This window comes from Ceratotherium simum, chromosome 2, assembly GCF_057802395.1.
Source record: "Ceratotherium simum simum isolate JZ-2026a chromosome 2, ASM5780239v1, whole genome shotgun sequence".
Classification (NCBI taxonomy): Eukaryota; Metazoa; Chordata; class Mammalia; order Perissodactyla; family Rhinocerotidae; genus Ceratotherium; species Ceratotherium simum.
The window spans coordinates 19,621,174-19,641,266 of NC_141901.1; the positions used below are offsets into that span (position 1 = coordinate 19,621,174).

Consider the following 20,093-nt stretch of genomic DNA (forward strand, 5'->3'; position numbering starts at 1 on the left):
TATTTATTTCTACAACTCTCAGTGATGTACATAATTTGATGCTCCTTCCAGGGTTAGAACACGCACATGGGAGGGAGTAGTTAATAAGGGGGGGTGGGAATTCCTTCACCTTTGTGGTCGAGCCTAGCAGCCTGATTCTTCCATTTTTCAGTCCATCTGGTTTGAGTCTGGGGGTTCCAGCTCTCCAATATCAAGGTAGAAAAAATGGAGGATTGTCCTAAGAGGATGTGCAGGGAAATTTCTATCATAATAAGTGCAAATACAAATCATGTGGATTCAGCAGGCAGGTAGGTTGGTGGAAGCTGCGGTCATTCCCATCTGCATCTGTTTTTTCAATGAAACATATTTCATATGGTGAGGTCATCAGGTGAGTTAGAGGAGGAGTATGGGATATTTGAAAAGAAAGGTGGTGTGAAACTGTTGTCTCGGAGTGGGAAAATAAATTAGCTAGAGAAATGCGGTTGCAATTTGGAGTAGTACCGAATCTCATTTGAGATTTGTGGTCATGATTTAAACTGAGGCCAGTTAGCAGTTGGGGTGTGATTTCTTCCAGTTTCAACAGCCACTTAAGTTTAGGTGCAGAATCAGCGGGTCGTTGGGTTTAATAAGATTTAAAGTTTTGCCAAGTTACTCAACAGGGGAAGAAACGCTAATGGTGGGTAAGTTGGGAAGTGAGGCCACGAGGAGGGGTGATGGATTCTGAGAAACTAGAAGGATCAATGGATTGAAGGTCCTGAAGAATTATCTAAGTGGACAAGATTGAGTTGCAAGAATGGGAAGTAATGATTAGAGACCAAGATCACAGGGTTTTAAAAATGTTTTTAACTACGCAATAAGACAATTGGGGCTGGAATCAATTAGGTAATACCTCAGGTGAGACAGGAGAGTAGCCGAATGAATAGATGAGCCCTTCTAAAGGTAGCAGCTGTCTGGGACGACTTGAGAACTTCTACTCTACAAATGGAAGAAGCTGGATGGGAGAGTATAAAACAAGCTAGCTTGTGGGGTTTGTCAGATTGCCTCTTGGGCTTTAAGGCCAATGGCTTTTCTTAGAGGCTCAGATAAGATAAAGATGGGAGTTCATATGTAAGATGTGCCATGATCAGGGCGGTGATGGTGGCAGGGAGGGTAGCGGCCAGTTCATTGGTGTTAAATTCCTCTATCTTAGACTAGTCTATTTAGCGACTTTGGTTCTCTCCTCAGCCATGGGAGGGAGGTTTTCAATCTTTTTAAGAAATCCCATCCTACCATTACACCTAGAATATTTTTTCAACATTACCTGCTGCTGCTGCTATGTCTTAGTATCACCGAGACTGAACTGAGGGTAGAAATGTGCTATATAACACTTCTAAATTTAAGGATAGGACTTCCAAATGTAAGCGGTTCTCCCCCTGTCATCTGGGATGACAAGTGCATTCTTTTATGGATTAAGAGAGTCCCCAAGCATCTATCAGTGGCCTCCCATTTACTTCTTCATTGAAGAGGGTAGATGGAAACTACAGACCTCCAGGTTTATTAGGGCAAATCAAGAGCAAGGCTTTGAGAAGCATAAGCCTTACTAGCAGGCAGATGCCAACGTTATTTTTTTTTTTTTTTTTTCCGAGGAAGATCAGCCCTGAGCTAACATCCACGCCAATCCTCCTCTTTTTGCTGAGGAAGACCGACTCTGAGCTAACATCTATTGCCAATCCTCCTCCTCTTTTTCCCCAAAGCCCCAGCAGATAGTTGTATGTCATAGTTGCACGTCCTTCTAGTTGCCGTATGTGGGACGTGGCCTCAGCATGACCAGAGAAGCCGTGCATCGGTGCGCGCCCGGGATCCGGGCCCAGGCCACCAGTAGTAGAGCGCGCGCACTTAATCGCTAAGCCACGGGCCGGCCCCGACACTATTCTTGATTAACCCTCAAACTACTTAGCTTCTCTTAGTAGACAGAACTCTTAAGTTTGCTTTACCCAGAAAAGCAAAGCAACCCCCCGTTTGAAATCCGCCAAGAGATACTACTGGATCCTTTAACTCTTCCTGAAATAGTGGTGCACTGTCCTAGAAGAATGGAGACACGCTGAGACTGGAATTAATGCCCAGAAAACCTGAGAATCTCTAAATCTCTAAACTTCAATCTCAGATGGGGAGAAAGAGGCCAGGGAGGAAGGTAGTGGCTGAATAAAAGGTGAGCAGAGACTGAAATGGGGGTGGGAGGAGGGTGAGGAGGACTGAGAAAGGAAGGGAGAGGGTGGCACACCGAAAGGAGCATGGGCTCTGAACAGACCAGCTCCCATTCCACTGTCCAGTCATGAAACGTGGGACTGAGTAAGATGCTTAGAACATGTTTGAGTCTCAGTTTGCTCACCTTTAAAGAAAGCCATTATCAATAAATAACAGTGATTATTATTAGGTCTTTCAAGATATCTGTGCTCAGAAACCCCGGAACAGTACAGATGAAAAGCAAGTTATCAGAGTATCTGAAAGTGGCTGCTAAAAGGAAATGGCCTCACTGAAATCAACAGGAGAGGTTAGTGTTAGTTTTGATGACAATATCGAAAGGACAACTGATTTTATTAAATATAAGTAAACTCAAAACATAAACTTGTTACCAACACTGACACTGTGAATTACTAACTCTAACTCCACTCTGAGGGTCCTTGGCATTAGTTGAGTTCTGGAACGGTTCCATGTATGTTTGTGTGTCTATACTCTAAGATGTCCCCCAAATTTACTCCCTTGGAGTAAAATGAAAATTAAAGGGAAGACAGAGTGGTGAAAAAATTTTAAAAGACATCGAAGTATAAAGATATGCAAAGTGATGCTAAAAATTCAAATTAAAATTAGACTAGAATATTTACATATTTTATTAAATCTTTACAATCAGTTATAATCAAATACACAATTATATACAAGGATTATATACATTTTGCCCAGACTTTTACATCACAGTACATAGTTTCCCTTAGAAATATTGTATACATTTATCACCAAACAATAAAATCCAACAACAGTAGTGTTACAGCACCTGTTAGTACAGACATCTTTTTCATAAATTACATCATAAGAAAATATACGGCTGTAAATTGGGCTTTTAAAAATGTCTTTTATAAAATCTGAACATACAATATTTCATTCACAGAATGTTTTTTTTTCTATGTTCTGACTGAAGCCTTGCACATAAAACGACCGGTTGGAATATTTACTAAATCCCACCCCCTCTAAAATTATAAGCACTATTTGAATTACTTACGCTGAGCTTTCTTGATGAGGAATTTGGCATGGAGTTTGGTGAGAGAAGAAATGCTGGTTTTACTATAAAAAGGGCTGTGTGATGGTAATTTAAATTACAAAATTCTGAAGAGAGTAATTAGAGAATTTAGTTAAAGTCAGAGAGTGCACAATTTTTGATTTTACTCTCTAATACTGTGAAGAAAAAGGGAAAAGTATAATGTCAAAATATAATTTGTTCTGAAACAATAATTGTATTCTTGTTGGAAGCCTATTAAAAGTTAAAAAGAAAAAAGAAAACCTACCCAACAAAATATCCCATCCCAAATGTATCTAGTAAATTACAATTCTTTCACACCTAAAATTTTATGGGAAAAGTATTGCAAATTAGGGTATATCATTTCAATGAATGTTCCTAAACAGAAAAAACTATAGCTATTTTTAGTAGGTAAAGTTAAGTTTTAAAACTTGAAAATACCTGAATTAAATACTTGCTCTAATATCTAACTTTTAACTTTCAGATAAAATCCTTACTTGATTCCAGGTTTGTAAACATTGTATAAATCCTTCTTAGTCAAACAATTTTATGGCTGTGGTGATCACTTCAGCTCTATTTCTATGTAGTCGACATTTAACTGAGGTAGACCAGATGTTTCTAAAATTCAGGGTCTCATAGAATTCCCTGAATCTTTAGGAAGTAAATAAAATGTCTATACAAGGTATTTAAAAAACAAAACATAAAAAAAAAAAATCCCTAATGCTGTTGGAATTTTTTAATGAACTCAAAAACAACTTCGTGGCAGTATGTTGAATAAGCATGTAGAGTCAATTACAATGTTGGAGTTCTGAAGCTGAACATTATACCTTCTTTTCTTAACTGGGGAAAAATCAATCATTCTTTCTGGGGTTTAAGTATAATTTGTCAAATTTTTTACTTTCTTTCTTTTCTCTTTTTAAGGATTCACTTCTCTAAACAAGTGAACTAATTTGTTTCTAGACCTCAATGAATGGCAACACCTCCCCCTAACGGCCAAGCAAGGGAGAGTGACAGTAAGCTGGCTTTTCCTTGCATGCCACAAGATCTTTGCTGGGAAAAAAAATGACGTCGTTTTGATAACTTAGAAAAGTTAGATCTACACAACAATGGCTCTGAGCTACAAATAAGAAATCAAATCAATGTATACAAGGCTTCTGTAATCAAAGTTTTAGAGGAACATCTGCCCCTTTTCTCCATGCCCCAGTCCTATAAATCAAGGCAAGGCAAGTCATTAAGCTTCAGCTATTTTGGCAGCTTTGCAATTAAGATGAACAAAGCTCTTTGTCTATCCTTCTGTATACTGTACGTATTATAGTTCTATCTTCTTACACCAAATTTCACATGCAGAGAGACTAAAAATATCCATTTTGGTATAAGGTTTAATTAGGGGCCACTAAAGGTCTTGTATACTACTCCTTTTCCCCCCCAAGTGAATTCTCTATTCAATTTATCACTCACTGACCCAATTAAGTTTAGCTGGAATTTTTGAAAGCAGCTATTTCTCCCCTTATAAAAGAATGTGTTTACCTGGGATCTAAGACATACTGTACATGAATATACATAACTACAATACAGCATGGCTGTTCTTTTAACAGCTCCCTATACAGTTTAAGTTCATCAGTACCTCAACTGTGTTTTAAGAAAAGGTTATTATGTAATGTCATGGTAAAGAGAAAGGAAATTAAGTCTCACAAATATTTCTTTAGAACTCATTCAGGTAAGTTTAAAAAAATAAATAAAATGAGTAAAGTCATGATTTCAACTACAGGGCTGTCTACAGATATCAACAATAAAGTTTTTAAAACTTACATGTGGCCAGCACCAGACTGCCACAAAAAAAAAGAAAAAAATTTCTCATTAAGCTATATGGCTATACATTAGTTGCTACTGTGTAAGTTTTTTTACACAGGTTACCATAGATTAATTTTCAAGCCCATATCAGAAGGAATATTTGTTAAAAAAAAAAAGCAAACTTAAAAATAACCATGATTGAACAGAAAATGTGACAGACTCCTTAGATGCAACTTCAGAAACCATAGGAGAAAAAATAGTAGTTACCCCAGGATTTTTAGATCACTACCACAGTTTTATCATGGCTCCCTAAGATAGAAAAATGGGACAAAATGTATTCAGCTATTGGCGATATGGGCCTTGTGGCTCAAATTGCATACTAAACATGGGATGGAATAAGGCTGATGGCTGGAGGTAATCACCTCTAAGAGAAATGAACTGGAAAAGATTTATAATTTACCCTACAAGAATATAGCCTTAAGTTCCACTGGAGAGTAGTCACAGCTTTCCTTATGGAAGGCCCAATGGCAAGTTCATATTGCAAAATTATAGTTTCTCCCCTGCTCCATTTTTCAAAAGTATTAAGTAACCAATTTCCGCAATATATTATATGACCTTTTTACCTGGTCCCAATGATTAGTCTTTATGCTGAGAACTCACTGAGAAAGTACATTGGCTTCACCTTTGGTTTAAATGAAAAGGACGTTGTTAAGAAGGAAAAAAATCAAGTCATTTGATCATTTGTTACACAATGAAGCAAGTGAAAGTGATGAGAAAAGACTGTTTTCACCATGAATGCATTTGCTTCATACCCACTTAGGTCACTTTGAGTGTTTCTGTGAAGGCAGCATAACCCGAATGCCCACAATACTCACATGTGTTTTCCCAGTAGAGCCTCTAACCCCAAAACCAAGAAAGCCAAGCTTCCTTTAATTAGAAAGCTATATAAGTTTCTATTCCTCACCCCACTATTAACTGAATTTGTTTCTCGTCTATCCAGAGACTGCAGAAATCTGGTTCCTAGGAACATCCAGTAATCTTTTCCTGGCCTGAGGTGCTGCAGGGTGTGCAATGCCATCATTTGAGGGCGGAACTGTGAGTTTCCATTTTTGATGGGTCAGTTTTAAGCAAGGTCAATTCTAACACAGCATGCTCCAGATTCCTATGATAACTAATCATCCCAGTCAGAACGTGGTTGCTCATCACCATACTTAAAGCCTCCCATTAGAGAGCCTGCTTAGTATTAGGGTGTCTATTAACCACAGTTTACCTTTTCTTTTTAAATACCTACCACTAGATTCTTTAGTGAGTCATAGTTCATCCTTCTCCATCATTTCAAATGCTTCTATATCTTCATTCCAGTCTGCTAATATGGAGTCTATAGGCTGGACCTTTTCACCCCAGCTAACATTAGGATTGGAATCTTCCTCAGTTTCTGATTGTTCTTGAAGTTGGTTATCTAAATCTGTACATTCACCATCAAGACTTGTGGTCTCATGGTTTTCTGTGGGATTAGAATTCTGTTCGGAAGGAGAAACACTTGCAGCATTGTCTGTATCTGCTGGAGATAATGATTCTGGGTGAGAGTTTAGAGAACTTTCCTCAGGAGACTCTTGATCAACCAAATCAACCTCCTGAGAAATTGATGTCATCTGTTCAGCACTCTGATTCTGAGAATCATTTTCAGATGGCTGTTCTTCATTTTCCATTTCAGGATCTGTACAAGAAAAAAAACCCAACTTCATGCAACTTTCCACCTCAAAAAATTTATAGTAGTTTCACTTTCTGTGGTTTCAGTTACTAGCAGTCAACTATAGCCCAAAAATATTAAATGGAAAATTCCAGAAATAAACACTTCATAAGTTTTAAATTTCACACCATTCTAAGCAGTGTGATGAAATCCTGCTCCATCCCGCCCAGTACGTGAATCATCCCTTTGTCCCTCGTATCCATGCTGTATATGCTACCCGCCCCTTAGTCACTTAGTAGCCATCTTGGTTATCAGATCCAGTGTCAAGGTACCACAATGCTTGTGTTTAAGTGACCCTTATTTTATTTAATAATGGCCCCAAAGCCCACAAGAGTAATGATGCTGGCAATTCGGGTATGCCAAAGAGAAGCCATAAAGTGCTTCCTTTAAGTGAAAAGGTGAAAGTTCTTGACTTAATAAGGAAAGAAAAAAAAATCATATGCTGAGGTTACTAAGATCTATAGTAACTTTTATTACAGTATATTGTTATAACTGTTCTATTTTATTATTGTTGTTATTAATACCTAATTTATAAATTAAACTTTATCATAGGTACATACGTATAGGAAAAAACACAGATTATATAGGGTTTGTATGATCTGGTTTCAGGCATCCACTGCAGGTCTTGGAACATATCCCTTGCAGAAAAGGGGGGACTACTGTACTATCACTCTTCCAAAACCATACTGGTTTTTGCAATAAAATGAAGGAATAAAAATTAAAGAAAATCATTTTAATGCAGAACAGTAAACATTAACATTGAAAAGTAAAAGATTGCCTTATAATAATGCAATCACATTTTTCTATATATTCATTTTGCAAAATGTGCTATTAGAAAATAAACGTTTTTCCAAACTGAAAGGAATGACTCTAATAACTGACAAAACTGCCCTCCTGGGCACATGTGTATGGTGATGGATGCTAATTAGTCTTTGGGTGGTGAACATGATGTAATCTACACAGAAATCATGTTATAAACCAATGTTACTTCAATTAAAAAAAAAAAAAAACTACCCTCAATGGGTATTAGTAAATGCCAAGAAATACACTAAACAACAATACTATTAAAATGCATATAAATTTGCATTGTATGCCAAATTTATTAAATATATAAATTCAGGAAAGCTTTTACATGAAAACATATTAAATAGAATAATTCTTAAACAGCACATATCATTGCTATATCTTAAGATAATGTTTTTTTGAAAAGTAAAAAGTCCACTCAGTAAGCTGTGAAAATGCAGATAATACAAAATTTTGGATGATTTATGGGTATTAATGTGATTGATTAAATAAAATATTTTCATAAAGAACTGAGATTATTTACAAAACTTCTATTTCATTATTGTAGGTCTATGAATTATAAGATATAATCATTCTAAAATCTACTGAAAGGCTGAATAGTAGGTTACACCTGTTGTAATATACAATAAAACCACTAGAGGCATTTCATTTCAGGTTCCTACAAAAAAGTGCTTAAATAGCATCAACGCCCACATGCTGCATCCTCCTCAGTCTCTGCAGTCAGTCATCAATACCTCCTGAGTGTCCACTGTGTGGCAGGCACTGTGTGAGGAGCTAGGGATAAAACGAGGCAAAAACACACACCAGACCTGCCTTTTTGGATCTTATAATCCAGTTGGGGAAAATGACATTTGTAAATAATTACAGAAAATAAATGGAAAACTCTAACTGTAACACTTGTAAAGAATAAGGAGATTTGAGGGTTCCCTTCAGAAAGTGACACCTGAGCTGAGATTTAAACGATAAGTAGAGGGGCTGGCCCTGTGGCTTAGCGGTTAAGTGTGCGCGCTCTGCCAGTGGCGGCCCGGGTTGGGATCCCGGCACGCACCGCCACACCACTTCTCCGGCCACGCTGAGGCCGCGTCCCACACACAGCAACTAGAGGGATGTGCAACTATGATGTACAACTATCTACTGGGGCTTTGGGGAGAAAAGGGGAAAAAAAAGGAGAAGGATTGGCATGGATGTTAGCTCAGGGCTGAACTTCCTCACCAAAAAAAAAAACAAAAAAATATAAGTAGAGTTAGTCAAAGAAGGGAGTGAAGACCGACCTATTATAAAACCAGAAAAACTGAAGGGAACATAGGCATGCAGGAAGGTACAGGTGGGTGTGTAGACATACACCCTGATCAGTTAGGATTATCTGACTAGGGAGGGTTAAGTTCTTAGGGGGTGAGTGTGTGGTGAGTGTGTGTGTGGAGGAGGGAGTGAGGGAGACAGGAGTCCCCACATATTCTTTCTTCCAAGCTGTGAAAAAGGCACATTTTAATTCCACAATTAGGGAAATCATGGTGGGTCCCAAAGAAGAGAAATCAGGGAGCTTCCTGCTTATAAAGTTCATTTATACTAGGCTACCCTAAGTTCAAGGGAGAACAAAAAGAAAAACCTACAAGCTTCTTTCTAGATTACATTATTCTAGTTTAGAAGGATAGGAAAAGGTGTAGGGCTGTTTCATCTAATGATAAAGATGGTGCTTTCGGCAAAAAATTACCCTAGAGTTACATATTATACAACATTATGTTGGAAATCTAGCTAACCCATTACGATAAAAAAACAGAATAGTCAGGGTAAATAGGGGAAAAGGAAACATCAAACTGTATTTTCAGATTGTGCTATATACTTAAAGCAACTCTTAATTTTTTAAAATACTATTAAGGAGTGACATCAGTGTCATGGCGGAGTGAGCTTTCCCGTGAACTCTTCCCCCGATAAGATACAACAAAAGGAACAGTCACAGACCAACAACGGAATCCCAGACAGTGAAAAGCTAGATCGGAAAGATCCACACTGCCGCACATCTGAGAGTGGAACGTGCTGGGCCCCCGGAGGAAGTGGGGAGAGGTAAGGAGAACTCCTCTCCCTCCCCATCAGATCAGCGATCCGGGTCTGCAGAGACGGGGGCTCCCAGAGAGGGGGGAGGGGTGGCCCTCCGCAGGGAAACCGTAGCTCTTGGGGCTCTCTCAGCCAGTGGGAAACTCCCGCACAGAGGACTCATAACTGCTACAGAGTACCATCAACATCTGAGCACCCCAGAGAGCGATAACGAGGGGCAAATGAGAAGCCCCCCATGCCAGGGACCCAGAGGGCAAAAGAGAGAGCCCCCCGCTCCCGGCAAACCAGACCCTGCAGCTCAGCCGACCAGACCAGACCAAGCGATCTGCGGCAGACCAGATCAAGCCATCCGACCCGCGGATTGCAGCGGAAAAACCGCGGCAGAGTGCAGGGGGCTTAGATTACATAGCCCTTTACCACCACACAGTGGCAGCGGGTGGAAATTGCAACCAGAGATTTCCAGGATGAGGAAAAACAAAGCCAACACAGGAACCACAATGCAAAGATATATGAAATCACCAGACCAGAAGGAAAATGACAAGCACCCAGAAACCAACCCTGAAGACACAGAAATCCATAATTTCAAAATAGCTATCATAAAAACACTCAACGAAATAAGAGACAACACAGACAAACAATTCAATGAGATTAGGAGTTTCTTCAAAAGAGATTGAAATCATAAAGAAAAACCAATCAGTGCTGATGGAGATGAAGAACACAACGGAGGAGATAAAGCAGAATCTGGAATCTTTAAAGAACAGAGCTGACAATATGGAGGAAAGAATTAGCATTTTAGAGGATAGGAATACAGATATGCTCCATATGGAAGAGGAGAGAGAACTAAGACTAAAAAGAAATGAAGAAAGTCTCCGAGAAATATATGACTCTATTAGGAAATGTAACATAAGAATTATAGGTATTTCTGAGGGAGAAGAGAGGGAGGAGGAACAGAGAGCCTATTCAAGGAAATAATAGCTGAGAACTTCCCAAATCTGGGGAAGGAGCAGGAAATACCAGTAAGTGAAGCCAACAGGTCACCTAAATATATTAACAGACAAAGGCCCTCTCCACGACACCTAGTGGTAAGGCTAGCCAGAGTCAATGACAAAGAAACAATATTAAGGGCAGCTAGACAAAAACAAAAAATAACGTACAAAGGAACTCCCATCAGGCTCTCAGCGGATTTCTCAACACAAACTTTACAGGCTAGGAAAGACTGGAATGATATATTCAAAATACTGAAAGACAAAAACTTTCAGCCCAGAATACTCTATCCAGCAAAAATATCCTTCAAATATGATGGAGAAATAGTAACTCTCCAAGATAAACAAAAGCTAAGGGAGTTCATGGCCACGAGACCCCCACTACAAGAAATACTCAAGAAGGCCCTCAGGCCTGAAAAAAAGAAGAGAAAGGGAATACAAAGCTTGGAGCAAGGAGAAAAATAGGTAGATAAACTCAGAAAAATAGTAGATCTTTACCGGAATAGGTTAGCAACCACTTAAATACTAAAATCAAAGATCAAAGGAAGGAATTCACCAAAAATAAATTTAACCTCATCACTGTAAACACACAGCCACAACACAAGATAGAATAAGGTATAACAAGAACGACTTAGAAGGGGAAGAGGAAAGTGATTGAATTGACTTAGTATAAGGAAATAGGAGGCCATCAGATAATGGAATATCTCATACACAAGATTTTTTACACAAACCTCAAGGTAACCACTAAACAAATAATCAAAACAAAACCACATATGATAAACAAAGAGAAAACTAGAAGAGTCATAAGACAGAACAACCAAACTGAATTGGCAGTCCGAAACAAATGGGACAAGAAACAAAGGAAATGCAAAAGAACCAGAAAATAAGTGACAAAACAGCAACATTAAGCCCTCATATATCAATAATTACCCTAAATGTAAATGGATTGAACTCTCCAATCAAAAGATACAGAGTGGCAGGATGGATTAAAAAGCAAGACCCAACAATATGCTGCCTCCAGGAAACACATCTCAGCACTAAACACAAGCACAGGCTCAGAGTGAAAGGATGGAAGACAATATTCCAAGCTAATGGCAAACAAAAGAAAGCAGGTGTTGCCATACTCATATCAGACAAAGTAGACTTCAAGATAAAACAGGTTAAGAAAGACAAAGAAGGGAAATATATAATGATAAAAGGGACACTCCACCAAGAAGACATATCACTTATAAATATATATGCACCCCACATAGGAGCAGCAATGTACATAAAGTAACTATTAACAAACCTAAAAGGAGACATTAACAACTCAATAATAGTAGGGGATCTTAATACCCCACTTACATCAATGGATAGATCATCCAGACAAAAAGTCAATAAAGAAATAGTAGACTTAAATGAAAAACTGGACGAGATGGGCCTAGTAGACATATACAGAGCACTCCATCCAAAAACAGCTGACTACACATTCTTCTCAAGCATGCATGGAACATTCTCAAGGATAGACCGTATGTTAGGAAACAAAGCAAGCCTCAATAAATTTAAGAAGATTGAAATCATAACAAGCATCTTTTCAGACCATAATGCTATGAAACTGGAAATGAACCACGAAAAAAAAACTGGGAAAGTGACAAAAATGTGGAGATTAAACAACATGCTACAACCAACGGATCATTGATGAAATTAAAGGAGAAATCAGAAACTATCTGGACACAGACGAAAATGAAAATATGCCATAGCAAACCATATGAGATGCAGCAAAAGCGGTCCTGAGAGGGAAACTCATAGCGATACAAGCCCACCTTAACAAACAAGAAAACGCCCAAATAGGCAACCTTAAATTACACCTAACAGAACTAGAAAAAGAAGAACAAACAAAACCCAAAGTCAGCAGAAGGAGAGAAATAATAAAAATCAGAGCAGAAATAAATGAAATTGAGACCAAAAAAACAGTAGAAAGGATTAATGAAACAAAGAGTTGGTTCTTTGAAAAATCGACAAACCCTTAGCCAGGCTTACTAAGAAAAAAAGAGAAAAGGCTCAAGTAAACAAAATTAGAAATGAAAGAGGAGAAATTACAATGGATACCATGGAAATACAGAGGATTATAAGAGAATACTATGAGAAATTATATGCCAACAAATTGGACAATCTAGAAGAAATGCATAAATTCTTAGACTCATACAACCTCCCAAAACTGAACCAAGAAGAAATGGAGAATCTGAATAGACCAATCACAAGTAAAGAGACTGAAATAGTAATCAAAAACCTCCCAAAAAATAAAAGTCCAGGACCAGATGGCTTCTCCAGTGAATTTTACCAAACATTCAAAGAAGATTTAATACCCATCCTTCTCAAACTATTCCAAAAAATAGAGGAAGATGGAACACTTCCTAATTCATTCTACGAGGTCAACATCACCCTGATACCAAAGCCAGACAAAGACAATACAAAGAAAGAAAATTACAGGCCAATATCACTGATGAACATAGATGCAAAAATCCTCAACAAAATATTGGCAAACTGAATACAGCAATACATTAAAAAGATCATACACCACGATCAAGTGGGATTTATATCAGGGATGCAGGGATGGTTCAACATCCGCAAATCAATCAACGTGATACATCACATCAACAAAACAAAGAATAAAAACCACATGGTCATCTCAATAGACGCAGAGAAGGCATTTGACAAGATACAACATCCATTTATGATAAAAACTCTCAACAAAATGGGAATTAAGGAAAGTACCTCAACATAATAAAGGCTATTTATGACAAACCCACCGCCAACATCATACTCAACGGGGAAAGACTGAAAGCCATTCCTCTGAGAACAGGAACGAGGCAGCGCTGCCCCCTCTCACCACTCCTGTTCAACACAGTACTGGAGGTTTTGGCCAGAGCAATTAGGCAAGAAAAAGGAATAAAAGGAATGCAAATAGGTAATGAAGAAGTGAAACTCTCACTATTTGCAGATGACATGATTTTATATATAGAAAACCCTAAAGAATCCGTTGGGAAACTATTAGACATAATCAACAACTACAGCAAAGTTGCAGGGTACAAAATCAATCTACAAAAATCAGTTGCATTTCTGTATGCTAATAATGAACTAACAGAAAGAGTGCTCAAAAAGATAATACCATTTACAGTTGCATCAAAAAGAATAAAATACCTAGGAATAAATCTTACCAAGGAGGTGAAGGACCTATACAATGAGAACTACAAGACATTATTGAAAGAAATCCATGATGACATAAAGAAATGGAAACTTACCCCATGCACGTGGATTGGAAGAATAAACATAATTAAAATGTCTATATTACCTAAAGCAATCTACAGATTCAATGCAATCCCAATCAGAATCCCAATGACATTCTTCACAGAAATAGAAAAAATACTAAAATTTATATGGGGCAACAAAAGACCCCAAATAGCTAAAGCAATCCTAAGAAAAAAGAACAAAGCAGGAGGCATCACAATCCCTGACTTCAAAACATACTACAAAGCAATAGTAATCAAAACAGCACGGTACTGGTACAAAAACAGACACACAGATCAATGGAACAGAATTGAAAGCCCAGAAATAAAACCACGCATATACGGACAGCTAATTTTTGACAAAGGTGCTGAGAACACGAGAAAGCAAAGTCTCTTCAATAAATAGTGTTGGGAAAACGGGACAGCCTCATGCAAAAGAATGAAAGTGGACCATCTGCTATCGCCATTCCCAAAAATTAACTCAAAATGGATCAAAGACCTGAAGGTAAGACCTGAAACTATAAAACTCATAGAAGAAAATATAGGCAACACACTATTTGACACTGGTCATAAAGGAATCATTTCGGACGACATGCCTACCCAGACTAGGGAAACTAAAGAAAAAATAAACAAGTGGGACTTTATCAGATTAAAGAGCTTCTATAAGACAAACAAAACCAGAATCAAGATGAAGAGACAACCCACCAGCTGGGAGAGAATATTTACAAAACATACATCTGACAAGGGGTTGATCTCCATAATATATAAAGAACTCACACAACTGAACAATAAAAAAAACAAACAACCCGATCAAAAAATGGGCAGAGGAAATGAACAGACACTTCTCCAAAGAAGATATACAGATGGCCAATAGGCACATGAAAAAAGGTTCAACATCACTAATCATCAGGGAAACGCAAATCAAAACAACACTAAGATATCACCTCACGCCCGTTAGAATGGCTATAATCACCAAGACAAAAAACAACAAGTGTTGGAGAGGATGTGGAGAAACAGGAACCCTCATACACAGCTGGTGGGAATGCAAACTGGTGCAGCCTCTAGGGAAAACGGTATGGAGATTCCTCAAAGACTTAAAAATAGAGATGCCCTATGACCCAGCCATCCCATTACTGGGAATCTATCCAACGAACCTGAAATCAACAATCCAAAGAGGCTTATGCACCGCCATGTTCATTGCAGCATTATTCACCATAGCCAAGAAGTGGAAGCAACCTAAGTGTCCCTCAACTGACGATTGGATTAAGAAAATGTGGTATATATATATACAATGGAATACTACTCAGCCATAAAAAAAGACAAAATCATCCCATTTGCAACAACGTGGATGGGCCTGGAGCGTATTATGTTAAGTGAAATAAGCCAGAAAGAGAAAGACAAACACTGTACAATCTCACTCATATGTGGAATATAAACCAACACATGGACAGAGAAAACTGGACTATGGTTACCAGAGGCAGTGGGGGTGGGGGGTGGGCACAAGGGGTGAAGGGAGTCATATATATGGTGATGGACAAACAAAAATGTACAACCCAAAATTTCACAATGTTAAAAGCCATTAAAACATCACTTAAAAAAAAAAAAACCACAATGAGACATCAAAAAAAAATACTATTAAGATAAAACTTTGATAGGGAGGGTAAAAATAAGATAAATAGGCAAAGACTAATAACTCTTCTGTAGCAACAATGACTGGTTAGAAATAAAATTAAGTATCTTTTTCATAATAAAAATAAAAGCTATAAAACATAGAATTAAATTTATTATGAAAGATATAAGAACCATAATGCTTAATCCTATAAAATCTTAATGAAAACAAAACAAGATTGCTGGATGGAAAGTCTTAATATTTAACAGAATTTTCCTATTTATATGTAAAGCATTAATTATACAATCCCAAAATGAATCCCATTGCTACTTCTTTTTGTTTTCTCTTGGGACCAGATGGAATTATCTTTAAATTCCTATGGAAGAGGGCCGGCCCCGTGGCTTAGCGGTTAAGTGCGCGCACTCTCCTGCTGGCGGCCCGGGTTCGGATCCCGGGCGCGCACCGACGCACCGCTTCTCTGGCCATGCTGAGGCCGCGTCCCACATACATCAACTAGAAGGATGTGCAGCTATGACATACAACTATCTACTGGGGCTTTGGGGGGAAAAAATAAATAAATAAAATCTTTAAAAAAAAAAAAAATTCCTATGGAAGAATATACATCCAAGAGAAGTCAAGAAATTCCAAAAAGAATTAGCAAGAGGAGAGTTGCCTTATCAGATACTAAAATTTATTCAGAATAGCAAACTGTTTTATTATTGGCATGGGAATAAACAAATAGATTAGTGGAAGAGAAGAGCAAGTCCAGAATAGATCAAATACATAGGAATATCTGATTTACAGCAAGGAGGCCCCAATCAAGAAAGTAAAAATGGCAGTTGGAGAAGTAACAAAAAGGAAGGAAGGAGTTAGTGTCTGCCACACTGCCACACATCTTCATTCTAAGGTGCCTGCTGTCACCAGTATGCAGTATCATAGTCCCAAGAGCATAATAACTACATCATTAAGTTCAGGAATGGTGTATAAGAAACACTGGAAGCAAAAAAAAAAGGATGGAGAAAATCTCAAGATACAAATAAAATGATTAAATTTTAATAATAAAAGGACAAAGGAACTTTGGCAAAGACTTAGAGACGAGCAGTTCTACAATCATTCATTTATCTGTACAATCAGCATTTACTGAGATGAGAAGCAAGCAAAGAAGTATAATGTGATATAAATGTCAAAGTAGAACTATATTAAAAAGATGTCCTTAAATTTTTATGAGAATAAGAGAAAATTTCCTGAAGGTGGCATCTAAACTGGGTATTCAGGATAGCTAAATGTTCTCAAAAAGGAAAAAGGCCAGGGGATTGAGGATAGAGATTGATGAGGCATTTCTAGAAAGAGGGAAGAGACGTGTAAATGCAAAAATGCATGAGAAAACATGCCAAGGTTAGACAAGTGGCCGTAGGTATCAATTCTGCAACAAGAATGTTTCAGATGCTCCTTTCCAGGCAAAGAGGCCATCTCCATGCATACTAGATTTTTCTCCTCAGAATCAAATCGTTTCCAACAGCAACCTAGGTTCTACAGTTCAACTTTAAGACAAATTCATCCCACTCAAGTTCAGTGGGGATAGTCTGAGGAAAAGTAACACTGCCAGACTTCTGGCAGTGTTGAGTTCACTCAACAGTCTTGAGTTCAAACCCTGGGACCTTTCTTTTCTTTCTCTCATTTTCTCTGTCCGCCTCTTCAATAGATAGACACAAATATATGAGTAGCCCTGAAAACACCTGCTACAGCTCTTAAGGCACTACAGGCCTACACCGTAAATTGCAAGCATGATGATGTACTGAACCTTTAAAATGCTGATTTTTTTTTTCCCTTGAGAAATACTAACGAGAAAAGGAAATTGATACGTAATTGTAAACTATTTCAATTTGGATCTAAAGGTAACAACCCAGTGTCTTTTGTTCGTGGGCACACGGTTGGCATTATTACTAAGTACCTTTGAAAACTCTTGAAATTCTGGAAAGATGGGGACACGTGAGGGACATGACATTATAACTTGTGTGGATATCACTTTCAGAAGTAGGACTGGTTTGACATGAGGAAGCAACACTTCCACTGGATACATTACTAATGCTTTACTTCTGAAGAAGAATGTGTAATCAGATCCCTGAACGTTTTTGCTAGCAGATAGACTGTTGCAGATATTTCTACATTACTGCCTGGGACGTATCAGAATAAGAAGGCGGAAGTGGGAGTGGGGCTTGTTCTGGGCTTTTATTTTCTGTATTAATATGTGGGAAGAATTGCTCAATCAAAATCGTGTGACTATGAGGGAAATGTGTTTGTGGAATGAGGTTTTTAGAAAGGGCAATCTGGAGGACATTTTATTGTTCAGATTTTAAGGATGCTATTATTTGGTGTTCTTATGTAATCCGACCTAGGACACTTGATGGTACAATATGGCCAGATACGTAGCTGGGAGATAAAATGGGCTGCCTTCTTAGTCTTGTTCAGTGTTTCTCAAAGTGCAGCTGATCAATTACCTGGGATGTTGTTTAAAATTTCAGATTCTGATCCTTCAGAGAGTCTGGTTCAATATTCTGGAGTAGGACTCAGGAATCCACACTTTTAACAAGTACATCAGCTGATTCTGATGCAGAAGAGAAACACTGATGCATGCAGTAATGGCACAGGACAAACTAATGATAACCACTATAGACATTAACTTCTTAGGATATCTTCCTAAGTGAATAAAGTAGTTGATTTAATAAAACTATTATCATTGATTTTTGTCACATTGATAAATAGTAACAATCATACCAGAACTTGTTGCTGATTTAGTTAATATAGCTGTACAGTTCTTGAAAGAGCCACACAAAAAGCGGAGTTTTCTAGGACTTTTTGTCAAAAGATCACTCTATAATAGAATCACAGGTCAATAAATTTATAGGCTATCAAAAAGTTTTTAAAAATATAATTTAAATAAAGCCTTTTTACTGCAAGGTCCTTAAGAGAATACTGTTAAGATAATTGTTTTTTGTAGTAGTAGAATTTATCTTTTCTCATATCCTTTCTCTGGTATGGGAAGCACATTGTTGTTGTTAGTGCCATCGAGTCAATCCCGACTCCTAGCAGCCCTGCGTACAGCAGAGCGGAACCCTGCCCAGTCTTTTTGTGCCATCCTCTCACCTTCCGGTGCTATATCAGACCATGCTCCGCTGCTATTCACAAGGTTTTCATGGCCAATTTTTCGGAAGTGGGTGGTCAGGTCCTTCTTCCTAGTCTGTCTTAGTCTGGAAGCTCCACTGAAACCTGTCCACCGTGGGTGACCCTGCTGGTATTTGAAATACCAGTGGCACAGCTTTCAGCATCACAGCAACACGCAGCCACCACAGTATGACAACCGACAGACGGGTGCTGAACCAAATTTGGGCCACGGCAATGAAAGCGCTGAATCTTAACCACTAGACCACCAATGGGAAGCACATGCTTTATCATAATCTCAGTCCTAACACCATGTACCCCTACACACATATGAGTTTTTAAAACAAGCTGATATTTTAAATATTTTACATTGTATTCAAATAAAAAGTGATCAAAAGTAACACATGCCAAAACAACAACGTCTTTGTTAGAGTGACTCTTGCATGGACACGGACTGGTGAATTCATCTATTATACGGGATATTTAATTCATAGGATTTGTTATGACAGGATCAATAAAGAATTATTATTATGGGACAGCTGACTAAACATGTAAATGAACTAGATATTATCATGGTTTCCACTGAAACAAAATTATATATACATATATATGTGTCTGCATGTGGGTGTATATATACACATACACACATACATATATACATATATATAATTTAAAGCTTATTAATGCAAGATACTTACTACTATTAATAATGTAGCTTGGAATCATTTTACCTTTTAATATTGCTGCTGAAATTCCAATGGTAGCACAAAATAGGGGGAAAAAAGCAAAGGCATTAAAGAGTTATATGGAATAATAATTTGCCTGTTTGATGTGCCTAAATGCATATATGTAGGAAAGAAGATCAGGGTGTAGGAAAAGGGCCCAGAAAAAAAATCAGGTATATAGGAGGATCTAAGAAGATTAGAAATCCTTTCTATTCTGTTTCCATCTATACACCCTCACATACATACATCTTACTCACTGCACTGCTCTTAAATAGTTGACATTTGAAAGAATCTCAAAGAAGAATAAGGCAATACAAGAAGACAAGACAAAACACTGATTTGGCTTGCACTAGAGTATCATAAACCATTTTTTTATTGTTTCACTTGGAAGTTATACTGAATTGAATCAGTTTCCTCCATATCTGTCAAACAAACATCCCAGGGGATTCAACAACCCTGTACAGATTATACAACTTTATCCATTTAAGGGGGATGGGAGGAGTACAGCTATCTCTCTAGGTGTCTCCAGCAGATAGGAAGGACTGCTACCACCAGCAGGATCACAGTCAGTGTCTGATGATTCACTTTCCCTCATTTCTCCCCTATCCCTTGGTGTGAAACTAAAAGAATTCTACTTAGACCTTTCACTTATACAGTAATTTGGGTTTCAAAGAGCTTTCAAATTACTAACAAACATTTTGGCCTAG

At 37.9% G+C, this 20,093-nt stretch overlaps 1 protein-coding gene across 4 annotated transcripts in view; it reads right to left on the bottom strand.

The window, feature by feature from the left end:
* Nucleotides 1-2,822: 2,822 nt before the first annotated feature.
* EDEM3 (ER degradation enhancing alpha-mannosidase like protein 3) overlaps nt 2,823-20,093 on the bottom strand; it is a 72,729-nt gene continuing 55,458 nt past the window's right edge. For all 4 annotated transcript variants that reach the window (XM_087438849.1, XM_004424930.3, XM_087438845.1 and 1 more), the window contains exon 20: nt 2,823-6,755. In XM_087438849.1, coding sequence (XP_087294975.1) covers nt 6,349-6,755 — 407 coding nt within the window. In that variant the 3' untranslated portion in view covers nt 2,823-6,348. The remainder of the gene's footprint in view (nt 6,756-20,093) is intronic.